The sequence below is a fragment of the Myotis lucifugus genome, unplaced genomic scaffold, assembly GCF_000147115.1.
Source record: "Myotis lucifugus unplaced genomic scaffold, Myoluc2.0 scaffold_310, whole genome shotgun sequence".
NCBI lineage: Eukaryota > Metazoa > Chordata > Mammalia > Chiroptera > Vespertilionidae > Myotis > Myotis lucifugus.
The window spans coordinates 1,204,359-1,217,200 of NW_005871358.1; the positions used below are offsets into that span (position 1 = coordinate 1,204,359).

Here is a 12,842-nt window from a genome sequence, read left to right on the forward strand (position 1 = left end):
ATTTTTATTTAATAAGTTGTAATCATTTACAGTCATTTTCCTTGCTGTTCAATTGATACAGATTTGGGCAGGAGGGGCCCACAGGGAATTTCTTTTAGGTGTAACTGCTCTAGATTTAGATCTTGCCTAGATCACATTCTGAGGATGAATGATATGGTTTGCATAAATACATGTTACAAAAAAGGACCAATAGCAATATACACCATTTACCACAGACTACATTATAAAATCCAAAGACGTAGATATTCTAATCATAGAGTTCTGATTTTACTCTAACTGAGGAAACTTTTTTTCATTTAAGCTCTGTGTAATTAGGAATCAGATCTGTTGTGATCTGAATGCAGCACACAGTGATTAATAAAAATATAATTTTTGAGTGAATAAATTGGTAAGTCTTTAGAAATAAAGAGTGAGGAAATTGAGACATGTAGGTTGGGAGACTAATTGCCCTAGTTGCCTGTAGCTGAAGTGCTTCTTGGAATGCAGGACTTTTAGCATTAAAAACAGGAAACCCTTGGGAAACTGGAATTCGTTGTTTACCCTATTTGCAGGTATTTGAACATTACTTTCCTCTCGTATGCTATTTTAAGAAAGCCATTTGAGTTTTTCTTACTAAATATCTTCAACTTGAAGAACATCTTTGTAGAAAAGTGGTTGAAACAGAGGGCTTACTCCAAGGCAACTGAGGCATTGGGTCAGTTTTGTGAATATTCTGGGAGTGAGCTGAGCATGCTGTGGGACCAGAAAACCCCAAATCTCCAGCAGCTGAATGTCAAACATTTTCTGTATACTCTCTCCCACAATGGTCCATGAAGAATTACTTGAAACAACACAAAAAAGTATTTTCTAGACTTTTTGCCCAAAGAATGACAGTTCATAATTTTTCTCATTTTCCAGGAGTCAAGATCTTCTACTTTAGCTATTCATTATAATTCTTCCTAAAAGGGAAACTCTTCAAATGGTACTGTGTTAGAAAGTGTAACACTTGTACAGTGAAAATTATAAAACATTGTCAAAAGAAGTATAAAAAAAACACCCTGAAAAAATGGAAAAACAACTCATGTTCATGAATCAGAAGGCTCAATATAGTTATGATGGCAATCTGCTCCCCCGATCCCCCCGCCAAATTGATCTACAAATTCAACACAAGCCTAATTAATATCTCAGTTAAATATTTTCCAGAAATTGACAAGCTCTTTTTAAAATTCATGTGTGACTTCAAGGGTCACAGACTAGCTGAAACAATCTTAAAAAAACAAGAACAAATCTGTAGAGTCAATTTGCCAATTTCAAACTTGCTCCAAAACTACAGTAATCAAGATAGATGATGGAAGAGAATCAAGGGTCCAGAAGCAAACGCTTATATTTTGGTGAATTAATTTTGACAAGATGTCAAGGCAATTCATTGGAGGAAAAAACAATCTTTTCAATAAATGGTGATGGGAAAACTGAATGTCCACATGTAAAAGAATGTGCACCTAACATCATATTAAAAACCTCACACCATTTAAAAAATTCAAAATAAATCGTATGCCTAAATGTAATAACTAAACCTATAAAAGTCTTGAAAGAAAACAAATGTGTAAATCTTTTGACCTTGTGTTAAGCAATTTTCTTTTAGATATGACACTCAAAGTATAAGTGAATTAAAAAATAGATAAATTTGACTTCATCAAAATGTACAATTTTTGTGTGTCAATGGACACTATCAAGAGACTAAAAGTCAAATGGGAGATAATAATTGAGAATCATGTATTTGGCAAGGGACTTGTATGCAGACATATATAGCATTCTTACAACTTACCAATGAAAGACAAATGACTCAATAAAATATTGGCAAAGGATTTGACTAGATATTTCCACAAAGAAAATAAACAAGTAAATAATAACCACATGTGTGGGGTATTAGAAGGTTGTTAAGTACAAGGGTCCAGATGAGCATAGAAACGCAGTGAGTAAAAGTAGCATTTCCTGCTATATACCTGAGTTGTCTAGTGATAGGCCTGAAAGCTCAATAGGATCATTTGGTGAAGTGCTCTGGGAGCAATACATGATCTTACCATGTGTTTAGGGGCATCTGACATGGCTATGCTGGAGAGTGTGTACTTCTCAGAGTCAACTTTGGTTTTCCTAACCCCCTTCCAGCATTTCCTGTATTGCTCTCGGACCTGCAGAGGCAAAGCATGCTCTGAGTCAGCTCACTGAGAGGAGTGAGAGTGGAAAGAGTCCTGGTTGGGAGGTGGACAGTGGTACCTGCTGGCTGAGGAGACAGTACACCAGGAACATGAAGACGCCCTGCAGGCTGTTGATGGTGGTGAAGAGATAGGACATGGTGAGAGCAGCTGGACCCACCTGCACGATTCCCAGACACCATGTGCAGCCCAAGATGATGAAGTGAGCCATCACTTTAAATGTCAGCATCCTTGGTAGGAGGAGAAGAGAGGCCCATGGGGCCCCCAGAACAACAGAGTTAAGGTCATTCTGATTCCCACTTCATGGATGCATATGATTGAGTTGTGATCAACTTTGATCTTCATTCTTAATGGTTCCCTAAAAAATGCTATTTGGGGTTCAGGAAGGAAATTTGACTTGTACTGAGGGGGGTAGTGACATTCCCAAATGTGGATTTCAAAAAGATCATGACGTATCATGAGTGTCCCTAATTCAATCAACTGAGATTACTGAGGACTCTGCTGAATCCTGGGCAACAGAAATAACAAAGACAAAATTTCTGTTTTCACAGACTTGACAGCCTCATGGAAAGACTAAAACCAATGCTTACTTTGTTACCTGTGAGGTACCTCTGCCCGGGTCCCATCCAGTAGTGTTCCTATCTTCTCACTTTCCATGAATTGACCCCAAGCATGGTTTGGCCAGAATAGAGACCATACATTCTGTGCAAAGTTTAGGAAAGCAAAGGGCATCCCTAGCCTTTTGTAAGGTACGATATGTGGATAAAGTACCTAATTTTATCAGGTGTAGGAGTGGAGAGGGAGAGCATCCACAAAGGTGTGGGCATGAATGTGCATGCTGGGTTCTGGGAACAGTTATGTGATTTCCTAAGTGTTCTATAAAGATGTAAACATTCTTTGGACAATGGAAGTAATTAATGTTTAATAGAACAAAGTCAATTTTCTCCGTAGCTGAGATAATTTCATGCTGGAGTTGTGGAGAAATAAAATAAAATATTTTTGACTTGGCTTTCAGCAGCAAACCACACTACCTGAGCTGGTTTCCAGAGAGGGTGGCTGCACCTCTCTCCTGACCCCTCAGAATCCCCGTGAAAGGACACCAGGAGCTTGGAACCATAGGGTATTGCTCCTGGACCATGCTTTGTATGGGGCAGTGTGCACCACTGATCCCTCTCACCTTCTGTTCTGGAGGGTGAACACATCCCTGTTGAGTGAGGAGAGCTTGGTTTTCAGAATCCAGAATGAAAGCCAAGTTAATCTGTGGAAACCCCACAAGGCATATTGAATATAGTCCACATCTTACCCCTTCCTCCTGGCTCATCCAACACCTAACTCAGCAGGTAAGACGCTTTCATATTTCATATCAGTCATAGAAAAAGGGACCAAACATCTAGTAACACAGGCTTATTATGCTTGTCCTGTAACTGGGGTGATCAACTTGTCCCAGTTTTCATGGCAATCTCCACATTTTAGCACTGAAAGTGAGAGATCTCAGGAAATCCCTTTATTCTGGTTTTAAAAGAGAAATTTTGCCTCTTGTAAGCCTCCTCAGTCCTGGGCAAACTTTAAGGATTTCTCATCCTGCCTGTAACCCTCCTTATACACCCGCTCTTTGATAGACCCTCAGCTGGGCAGGAAGCATGCTCTCATGTTATCCTTTACTCACAGAGAAGATGGTGCAGACAGGGCCAAGGAAGGTCCATATAAATCCCTCTTGTGTGCTGAGCCAGCATCTAAAAGAGAGATGGAAAGAGACTGAAGAATCTATTTGCCTTTGTGGATAAAGACTTGGTAGACATATCCTTCACCACCCATAGTTTCTTCTTCCTCCTATTGCTAATATTGTTTCTTTTTGATAAGAACCTTTAAGCTTAGATCTATCCTCTTACTAAATTTTAAGTATACAATACAATATTGTTAATTATTTCCTATACGCTAATAGATCTTATCTTATTACTCTTTCATAACTGAAAATTTGTGTATGCCTTTGATGGTGGTGCTCATCCTGGTTCTATACTTAAGTTCAAACTCATCAGGTTACATACCTTAACTATGTATAGCATTGTATAAATCAATCATGCCATAATAATGTTTTTGAAAAGATAAATTTATTTTAAAATGTCTGTCAGGTATGCTGGCAGAAGAAAATATACATTTTAAATGAAAAGATAAATATCAATAAGTAAATTAAGTTATGGTTTATTGGACAAATATTGTGTCTCCTCTGTATCAGGACCTCTGCTTGACCTGAGACCCAACTGCAATGGAGGTAGTCTGGTCTCAGTCCTCAGGGAAGGTCACTAATTAGACCAGGGGTCCTCAAACAGGGGGCCAGTTCACTGTCCCTCAGACCGTTGGAGGGCCAGACTATAGTTAAAAAAAACACACTATGAACAAATTCCTATGCACATTGCACATATCTTATTTTGAAGTAAAAAAACAAAAGGGGAAAAATACAATATTTGTATTTGCATGTGGTCCGCGGACTGTAGTTTGAGGACCCCTGAGTTAGACAATAGAAACAATCAAGATGATGAGTTTTATGGTCAAGTGTGAGGAGCTATGAGAACACATAGTAGACAGCTTGCCTAGTCGGTGGTATAGGAGATTAGGTAGTTGGGAAGGGTTCCCTGAGGGAACTGATTGTGTTTATTCCGAGATATGAATGGATGAGCAGGCGTATAGAAGGTGAAAAAATTGGGGACATGCAAGATGATAGTAAAAAAAGATGATGACAGTAACCTGATAATAATACTAAGGTAGGGCTCATGTGCATTACATAATTTATTCCTCATGACAACACTGAGACTCCAGTGACCACAGGTTGGCATCTAATGCTTAAGGAAACATAGTACATCAAGGCCACACTGATAGAAATGATAGAACTGGAAATGACCCCATGTGAGATACTTGTGAATGAGTTGGGAGGTGTGAGTACCATGAAATTAGCTGGACCCACCAGAAGACTCAAAGCCAACATTACTAAGACAATGCTGGTAACCTGCACCCTGTGGGTCAAATGGGGTCACCACCTGATTTTGTAAATGTCCTTGACGGGAACACAATTGCACTCATTCTCTTGCATATTGTCTACGGCAGCTCTTGTGCTACAAGGACAGAGGTGAGTCATTGCAACAGAGAGTACATGGTCCGCACAGTTGCAGCCCTTTACAGTTTGCTGACTTTTATGCAAGCTATATAGGAAGGCCATCTGACCAGGGCTACTCCGATGTTGGTGAACATTAATTATGTCAACACAGGAGTATGTTGTAAATGCCGGATGGTCTGTATTTGATCCCAGTTCTGCCACCAACCATCTGTGTGATTTGGACCATGTCAGAAATCTCTGTACCTCAATTTCCTCACTTGCAAAACTCATATAATACCATTCTACCTCAGCGGGTTGTTGGGAGTAGGACTTGAGCTGATGCATGAAAAATATTGGGAATATAGATTTCATGTCCAAAGTGATTTCTAAATCTTAGCTCTGGTCATCACAATTTCATCATCTAAATAATCTTCCCTCCCCATTTTTTTCTCTCCCTCATTTTTTTTTAAATTAAGAAGAGAAGTAGGTTACACCAACCAATGCCATCCCTTCATTTCCACTTTGCTTCCTAGAATATTAAAAACAGTCCCCTCAATTAATGCAATGAGTATTATATTAATATACATTTACTGATATGTAATATAGGATTAAAATTATGTACAATAGTTTTAAATGTAACATAGTCTTTAATATAATTATAATTAATATTTAAAATAATTAAATCGCCAAAACCGGTTTGGCTCAGTGGATGGAGCGTCGGCCTGCGGACTGAGAGGTCCCGGGTTCGATTCCGGTCAGGGGCATGTACCTGGGTTGCGGGCACCTCCCCAGTGGGAGATGTGCAGGAGGCAGCTGATTGATGTTTCTCTCTCATCGGTGTTTCTAACTCTCTGTCTCTCTCCCTTCCTCTCTGTAAAAAAATCAATAAAATATATAAAAAAATAAATAAATAAAATAATTAAATCTAAAAGATAAAAATCAGCTTTTTTATTTTAACCATGTATTAATTTATGATTGTTAATGTTTCATTATTATAAAAGTATAGGTAATGAATATAATGCACAATTAATATTATATAAACATATAATTATTAACATACTATATAATAAACTTTTGAAACAATGAATTTTAAGTTCTTAAAAACAGTCACTTCAAGGAATACAATCATGGAACCAGGAAGGTGTATTTTACTACTGTTTTTTAATACCCATCATATTCTAGTGAAATTAAAGTGTTACATTGGTTCTCTGCTGACCATGGTCATGTGGAGAAGATGAGGACAGTGGGAACTTTAATTTACCGGGCAGGTGTTCCATAAAGGCTAGGCCTAAAAGCTGCGGAAATAACCACAATCACAGCTGGGACGCTGTAGCCCACACGGAGCATCAACTTCTTCATGAACTTGCTGAAGGTGGAGTAGTTGACCACCTTCAGGTTGCGTGCGGTGAGGAAGAGGTGCAGGCCCTCCTGCAGCATCCAGGTGAAGGAGGCCAGGTAGAGATAGTGTAAGGCACCCGGGATGATGGCGCACAGCACCTGGGGAGGAGTGAGAGTCACTAGGTGGGATTGTCAAGGTGAACTGTGGACCCAAGACCTCTCCTATACTTTTTTGGGTAATTTTGATATATATGAAGGAAATGTCAAAAAAGGGGGTGTCTTCTAGTTGGGTCAGTCATTGTGAAATTGGCTACTTAGCCCTCTAACATTCCTAAAACACAAGACCATTATACTAAGATGTTAAATGCAGCATGTCGCCATGAACTCCACATCCCACAGGGAGGACAGATGTCCTTTGGGACAGTGTCAGTACCTCAGGCTCAGTTTTGTCGATGGCCGTGAGGAAGAGCAGGTTGGCCAGGAAGAGGCAGAGTGAGAGATGCAGGTGGACTGAGGTGCTGGTGTTCTGGATGGCTTTGCACAGCAGGAAGGTGAGGGCCGCCAGGAGGAGGCACAGCAGAGAGAGGCTCAGCCCCACGTAAGTGATCACAGTCAGGGTGGAAACCTGGAACCGAGCAAAGAGGACATATCAGTTATACTTTCTTGGGTTGGGTTAATGACTCTTCCACCATATTTAGTTTTATTTTTTGGTGTAACAAAATCAGGAATGGAGGAGCCACCTAAATTTGTGATGTTTGTGGGTAATCTTAGAGTTGTATGGGGTTTTAAATGGATTAATTCAGACCCCGGGAGAATTGGGGGATAGAGAGACCTTACTCAAGCTCAAGTCCTGGAACTCAAGGGGTTTATTTATTTTAAAATATTTTTGCCCTAGTCAGTTTGGCTCAGTGGAAAGAGTGTTGGCCTGTGGACTGAAGGGTCCCAGATTCTATTCTGGTCAAGGGCACATATCTTGTTGCAGGCTTGATTCCTACCCCTGGTCGGTGTGCAAAGGCAGCCAGTCAATATGTCTCTCTCACATCAATGTTTCTTTTTCTCTCTCTGTCTCACTCTCTCCCTTTCACTCTCTCTTAAAATGGAAAAATAGCTTCAGGTGAGGATTAACAAAAAAAGAATGTCACTGAAGAAAAAAATTTTCCCAGCTGGTGTGGCTCAGTGGTTGAGTGTTGACCCATGAACCAGGAGATATGGGTTTGATTCCTGGTAATGGAACATGTCCGGGTTGTGGGCTCGATCCTCAGTAGGGAAGTGTGCAGGAGGCAGGTGATTGATGATTCTCCCTCATCATTGAGGTTTCTATTTCCCTCTCCTTTCCTCTCTGAAATCAGTATAAAAATAAAATATTTTTAGAACAACAACAACAAAAAAATCACAGACATTACAGAAAACTGGGATCTTAAGCCAGCCAAAGGAATGACATTTCAATTTTTCATTTTTAATTTTTTATTATGATTTTGTTAACATTTTTTTTCTTTTTTTTTTGTTTCCTCCCCTTTTTTTGTTTGGTGCTCTTTTTTTTCCTTTTTTCTTTGTTCTACTTTTTTTTGTTTGTTCCTTTATTTCCTACTTCTTTTCACATTATTTTTTCAACCATGTGAGCAGCAGACACGTGAGCGGCACGCTCTTGTCCAGGGAGTCTCAGTCCTGTGAGCAGCCTGTCTTGGACCTAAGAGCAGCAGCCTCATGTGGCCTGCCCCTGTCCAAGGAGCAGCTGCAGTGTGAGTGGCCTGCTTCCCCGTCTGAGGAGCAGCAACCACACGAGCAGTCCGACCTGTCCGAGGAGCAGCAGCTGCATGAGCAGTCTACCTATGTCTGAGGAGCAGCAGCCCTGTGCAGCCTGCCCCCATTCAAGGAGCAGCAGCTGCGCACAGCCCGCACCCTGCACTAGTCTGAGGAGCAGAAGCTGCACAAGCATCTTGCCCTCGACCAAGCAGCAGCAGCCACACAAGCAGCCTGCCCAATCCGAGGAACAGCAGCTGTGTAAGCAGCCCGCCTCCATCTGAGGAGTAGCAGTTCTTCTAGTGGCCTGTCCCTATTCGAGGAGCAGCAGCAGCCCACCCTGGTCCGAGGAGCAGCAGCCACAGGAGCAGACCACCCACGTCTGAGGAGCGGCAGCCCTACGCAGCACTCACCGGTCCGAGGAGCAGAGCCACAACAGCCTGCACCTGTATGACGAGCAGCAGCCAGGTGAGTGACACGTCCCCATCTGAGGAGGAGCAGCCACGCGTGCAGCCCACCCCAATCGGAGGAGCAGCAGACTTGCAATCAACCTGTCCAAGTCCAAGGAGCAGTAGCCCCACAACCAGCCCACCACATCAGAGGAACAACAGCAGCGTGCAGCCAGCCCCCATTCAAGGAACAGCAGCCATGTGAGCAGTCTGCCCCAGTTCAAGGAGTAGCAGCTGCGTGTGTAGCCCACCCCCATCCAAGGAACAGCAGCCTCGTGAAAAGCTCACCCTCTGTCTGAGGAACAGCAGCTGTGTGAAGCCTCCCCCCACTAGCCAGAGGAGCCACCACATCTGTGAACAGCACCCACCAGAGGAGCTGATGCCAACTGAGGAGCAGCTGATACCACAACTGCCTGAGGAACAACAACAGGCCGAGGAGCCACTGCCACCCAAGGAGCAGGACCTGAACGACTCACCATCTAGATATGTCAGTGAGAACAACCATGGGTAGACAAAGAAACCCTCAAAGGAAAGAAAAGAAGGACTCGCCAGAAAGGAGCTAAGTGAAACAAAGGCATGCAGCATGACAGAAAAAGAATTCAGATTAAGGATCCTAGAATGCATAAACTGGATGGAGGAAAAAATCAACAACTTATGCAAGAATCAAGAAGAAACAGATGAAAAAACAACAACTTATGTAAGAATAAAAAAGAAATGGATGAAAAAAAATCAATAACTTATGTAAGAACCAAGAAGAAATGAAGAGTGATATAGCTGCAATAAAAAACACCATTGAAAGTTTCAACAGTAGACTAGGAGAAGCGGAGGACTGAATTAGCGAATTAGAAGACAGGGAAGCAAAACACACCCAAACTGAACTGCAAATGCAGAAAAAAATTAAAAGACAGGAGGAGAGCAGAAAGGAGCTATGGGACAACATGAAATGAAACAACATATGAATAATAGGGGTGCAGGAACAACAGAAAGAGGAACAAGGGTTAGAAAACCTATTTGAAGAAATCATATCAGAAAACTTCCCTGAGGTGGCGAAGAAAAAAGTCACACAAGCACAGAGAGTCCCAAACAAGGTGAACCTGAAAAGACCCACACCAAGAAACATCATAATTACCATGGCAAACGTTCAGGACAAAGAGAGAATCATAAAGGCTGCAAGAGAGAGACGGAAAGTTACATTCAAGGGATCTCCCATTAGATTATCAAATGATTTCTCAACAGAAGCACATCAGGACAGAAAAGAATGGACAGAAATTTACAAAGTGATGCAAAGCAAAGGACTGAAGCCAAGAATACTCTATCCAGCAAGGCTATCATTCAAAATTGAAGGGGAAATAAGAAGCTTCACAGACAAAAAAAGGCTAAGGGAGTTTATCACCACCAAGCCAGCAATGCAAGAAATGCTAAAGGGACTGGTGTAAAAAGAAGAAATAAAAAGCTCAGAAAGAAAACAGGCACAAAAAATAGAAATGGCTACAAACAAGGACCTTTCAATAATAACTTTAAACATAAATGGAATAAATGCTCCAATCAAAAGACTTCGAGTGGCTGAATGGATAAAAAACATGAACCATATATTTGCTGTCTATAAGAGACCCACCTCAGAATAAGGGACTCACACAGACTGAAAGTAAAGGAATGGAAAAAGATCTTTCAGGCAATGGAAATGAAAAAAAAGCTGGGTAGCAATACTTATATCGGACAAAATAGACCTCAAAGTGAAGGCCATAACAAGAGATAAGGAAGGCCACTTTATAACACTAAAGGGATCAATAAAACAAGAAGATATAACCTTGATAAACATATATACACCCAATGCAGGAGCACCAAAATACATAAAAAATCTCCTGGAAGATATCAAGGGAGAGTTCGAGAACAATACAATCATAGTAGGGGACTTTAATACACCACTGACATCACTGGATAAATCCTCTAGACAAAAAAATCGGCAAAGAAACAGCAATCCTAAACGACTCACTAGATCAGATGGACCTATTTGACATCTTCAGAACATTTCACCCAAAAGCCACTGAATATATGTTCTTCTCAAGTGCTCATGGGACATTTTCAAAAATAGACCACATATTGGGTACAAACAAAGTCTCCCCAATTTCAAGAAGATTGAAATCATACCAAGCATCTTCTCAGACCACAATGGAATAATATTAGAAATAAAATAAAATAAAAACAACCCCAAATACTCACACACTAGGAAGCTAAATAGCATGTTATTAAATATTGATTGGGTTACCAATGAGATCAAAGAAGAAATTAAAAACATCCTGGAAATTAATGACAATGAAAACACAACAATCGAAAACCTATGGGACACAATGAAAGCAGTCCTGAGAGGCAAGTTTATAGCTCTACAGGCCTATCTCAAAAAACAAGAAAAAATGATACTAAATCATCTAACTCTACATCTCAAAGAATTAGAAAGAGAGCAACAAGAAAAGCCCAGAGTGAGCAGAAGAAAGGAGATAATAAAGATTAGAGCAGAAATAAATGACATAGAGACAAAAAAACAATACAGTATATCAATGAAAGCAAGAGCTGGTTCTTTGAAAGGATAAACAAGATTGACAAACCTCTAGCCAGGCTCACCAAGAAGCAAAGAGAGAGGACCCAAATAAACAAAATCAGAAATGATAGAGGTGAAATAGCAACAGATGCCACAGAAATAGAAATGATTGTTAAAGAATACTATGAACAATTCTACTCCAACAAACTAGACAACATGGAGGAAATAGACATATGCCTAGAAAAATACAATCTTCCAAAACTCAATCCAGAGGATTCTAAAAATCTCAACAGGCCAATAATCATGGAAAAAATTGAAGCAGTCATCAAAAAGCTCCCAGCAAACAAAAGCCCGGGGCCAGACGGCTTCATGGGGGAGTTTTACCAAACATTCAAGGAAGAACTAAAACCTGTCCTCCTCAGACTACTACAAAAAATTCAAGAGGAAGGAATACTACCAAGCTCATTCTATGAAGCCAGCATCACCCTAATACCAAAACCAGGGAAAGACAACACAATGAAAGAGAATTACAGGCCAATATCCCTCATGAGCATAGATGCCAAAATTCTCAACAAAATCTTAGCAAATCGACCCAGCAGTACATCAGAAAGATCATACACCATGACCAAATAGGATTTATCCCACGGATGCAAGGATGGTACAATATCCACCAATCAATAAATGTGATACATCACATAAACAAATAGAAAGAAAAAAACCACATAGTCCTATCAATTGATGCAGAAAAAGTATTTGACAAAATCCAGCACCCATTTTTGATAAAAACTGTCAGCAAGGTGGGAATAGAAGGATCATACCTCAACATAATCAAAGCCATATATAACAAACCCACAGCCAACATCATACTCAATGGACAAAAACTAACACCATTTCTCCTAAGAACAGGAACAAGACAGGGATGCCCATCTCACCACTCGTGTTCGACATAGTACTGGAAGTATTAGCCATTGCAATTAGGCAAGAAGAAGAAATAAAAGGCATCCAAATTGGAAAAGTAAAAGTAAAACTGTCCTTATTTGCAGATGACATGATGTTATACATAAAAAACCCTAAAGACTCCAAAAAAAAACTATTAGACTTAATAAATGATTTTGACAATGTAGCAGGATACAAAATTAATGCCAAAAATCTGTGGCATTTCTATACACCAATAGTGAACTTACAGAAAGAGAGACTAAAAAACAATCCCATTTACCATCGCACCAAAAAAATTAAGCTACCTAGGAATAAACTTAACTAAAAAGGTAAAAGACCTCTACTCAGAAAACTACAGGACATTGAAAAGAGATAGAGGAAGACATAAACTAATGGAAGAACATACCATGTTCTTGGATTGGTAGAATCAACATCATTAAAATGTCCATACTACCGAAAGCAATCTATAAATTCAACGCACTTCCCATTAAAATACCAACGGCATATTTCACAGACCTAGACTAATTCTCCAAAATTCATCTGGGAATAAAAAAAGACCCCGA

The 12,842-nt window shown here is 40.2% G+C and overlaps 1 protein-coding gene across 1 annotated transcript in view; it reads right to left on the reverse strand.

Annotated features, from left to right (window-relative positions):
• Positions 1 to 1,225: 1,225 nt before the first annotated feature.
• The window catches only part of LOC102425796 (adhesion G protein-coupled receptor E2-like), a 31,142-nt gene continuing 19,525 nt past the window's right edge, over positions 1,226 to 12,842 (reverse strand). Inside the window, exons 2-9 of the mRNA XM_023763968.1 lie at positions 7,052 to 7,243; positions 6,542 to 6,777; positions 3,855 to 3,925; positions 3,631 to 3,667; positions 3,370 to 3,450; positions 2,254 to 2,422; positions 2,061 to 2,168; positions 1,226 to 1,246 (exon numbers count right to left, since the gene is read on the reverse strand). Of these exons, the coding sequence (XP_023619736.1) occupies positions 1,226 to 1,246; positions 2,061 to 2,168; positions 2,254 to 2,422; positions 3,370 to 3,450; positions 3,631 to 3,667; positions 3,855 to 3,925; positions 6,542 to 6,777; positions 7,052 to 7,243 (915 nt within the window). The remainder of the gene's footprint in view (positions 1,247 to 2,060; positions 2,169 to 2,253; positions 2,423 to 3,369; positions 3,451 to 3,630; positions 3,668 to 3,854; positions 3,926 to 6,541; positions 6,778 to 7,051; positions 7,244 to 12,842) is intronic.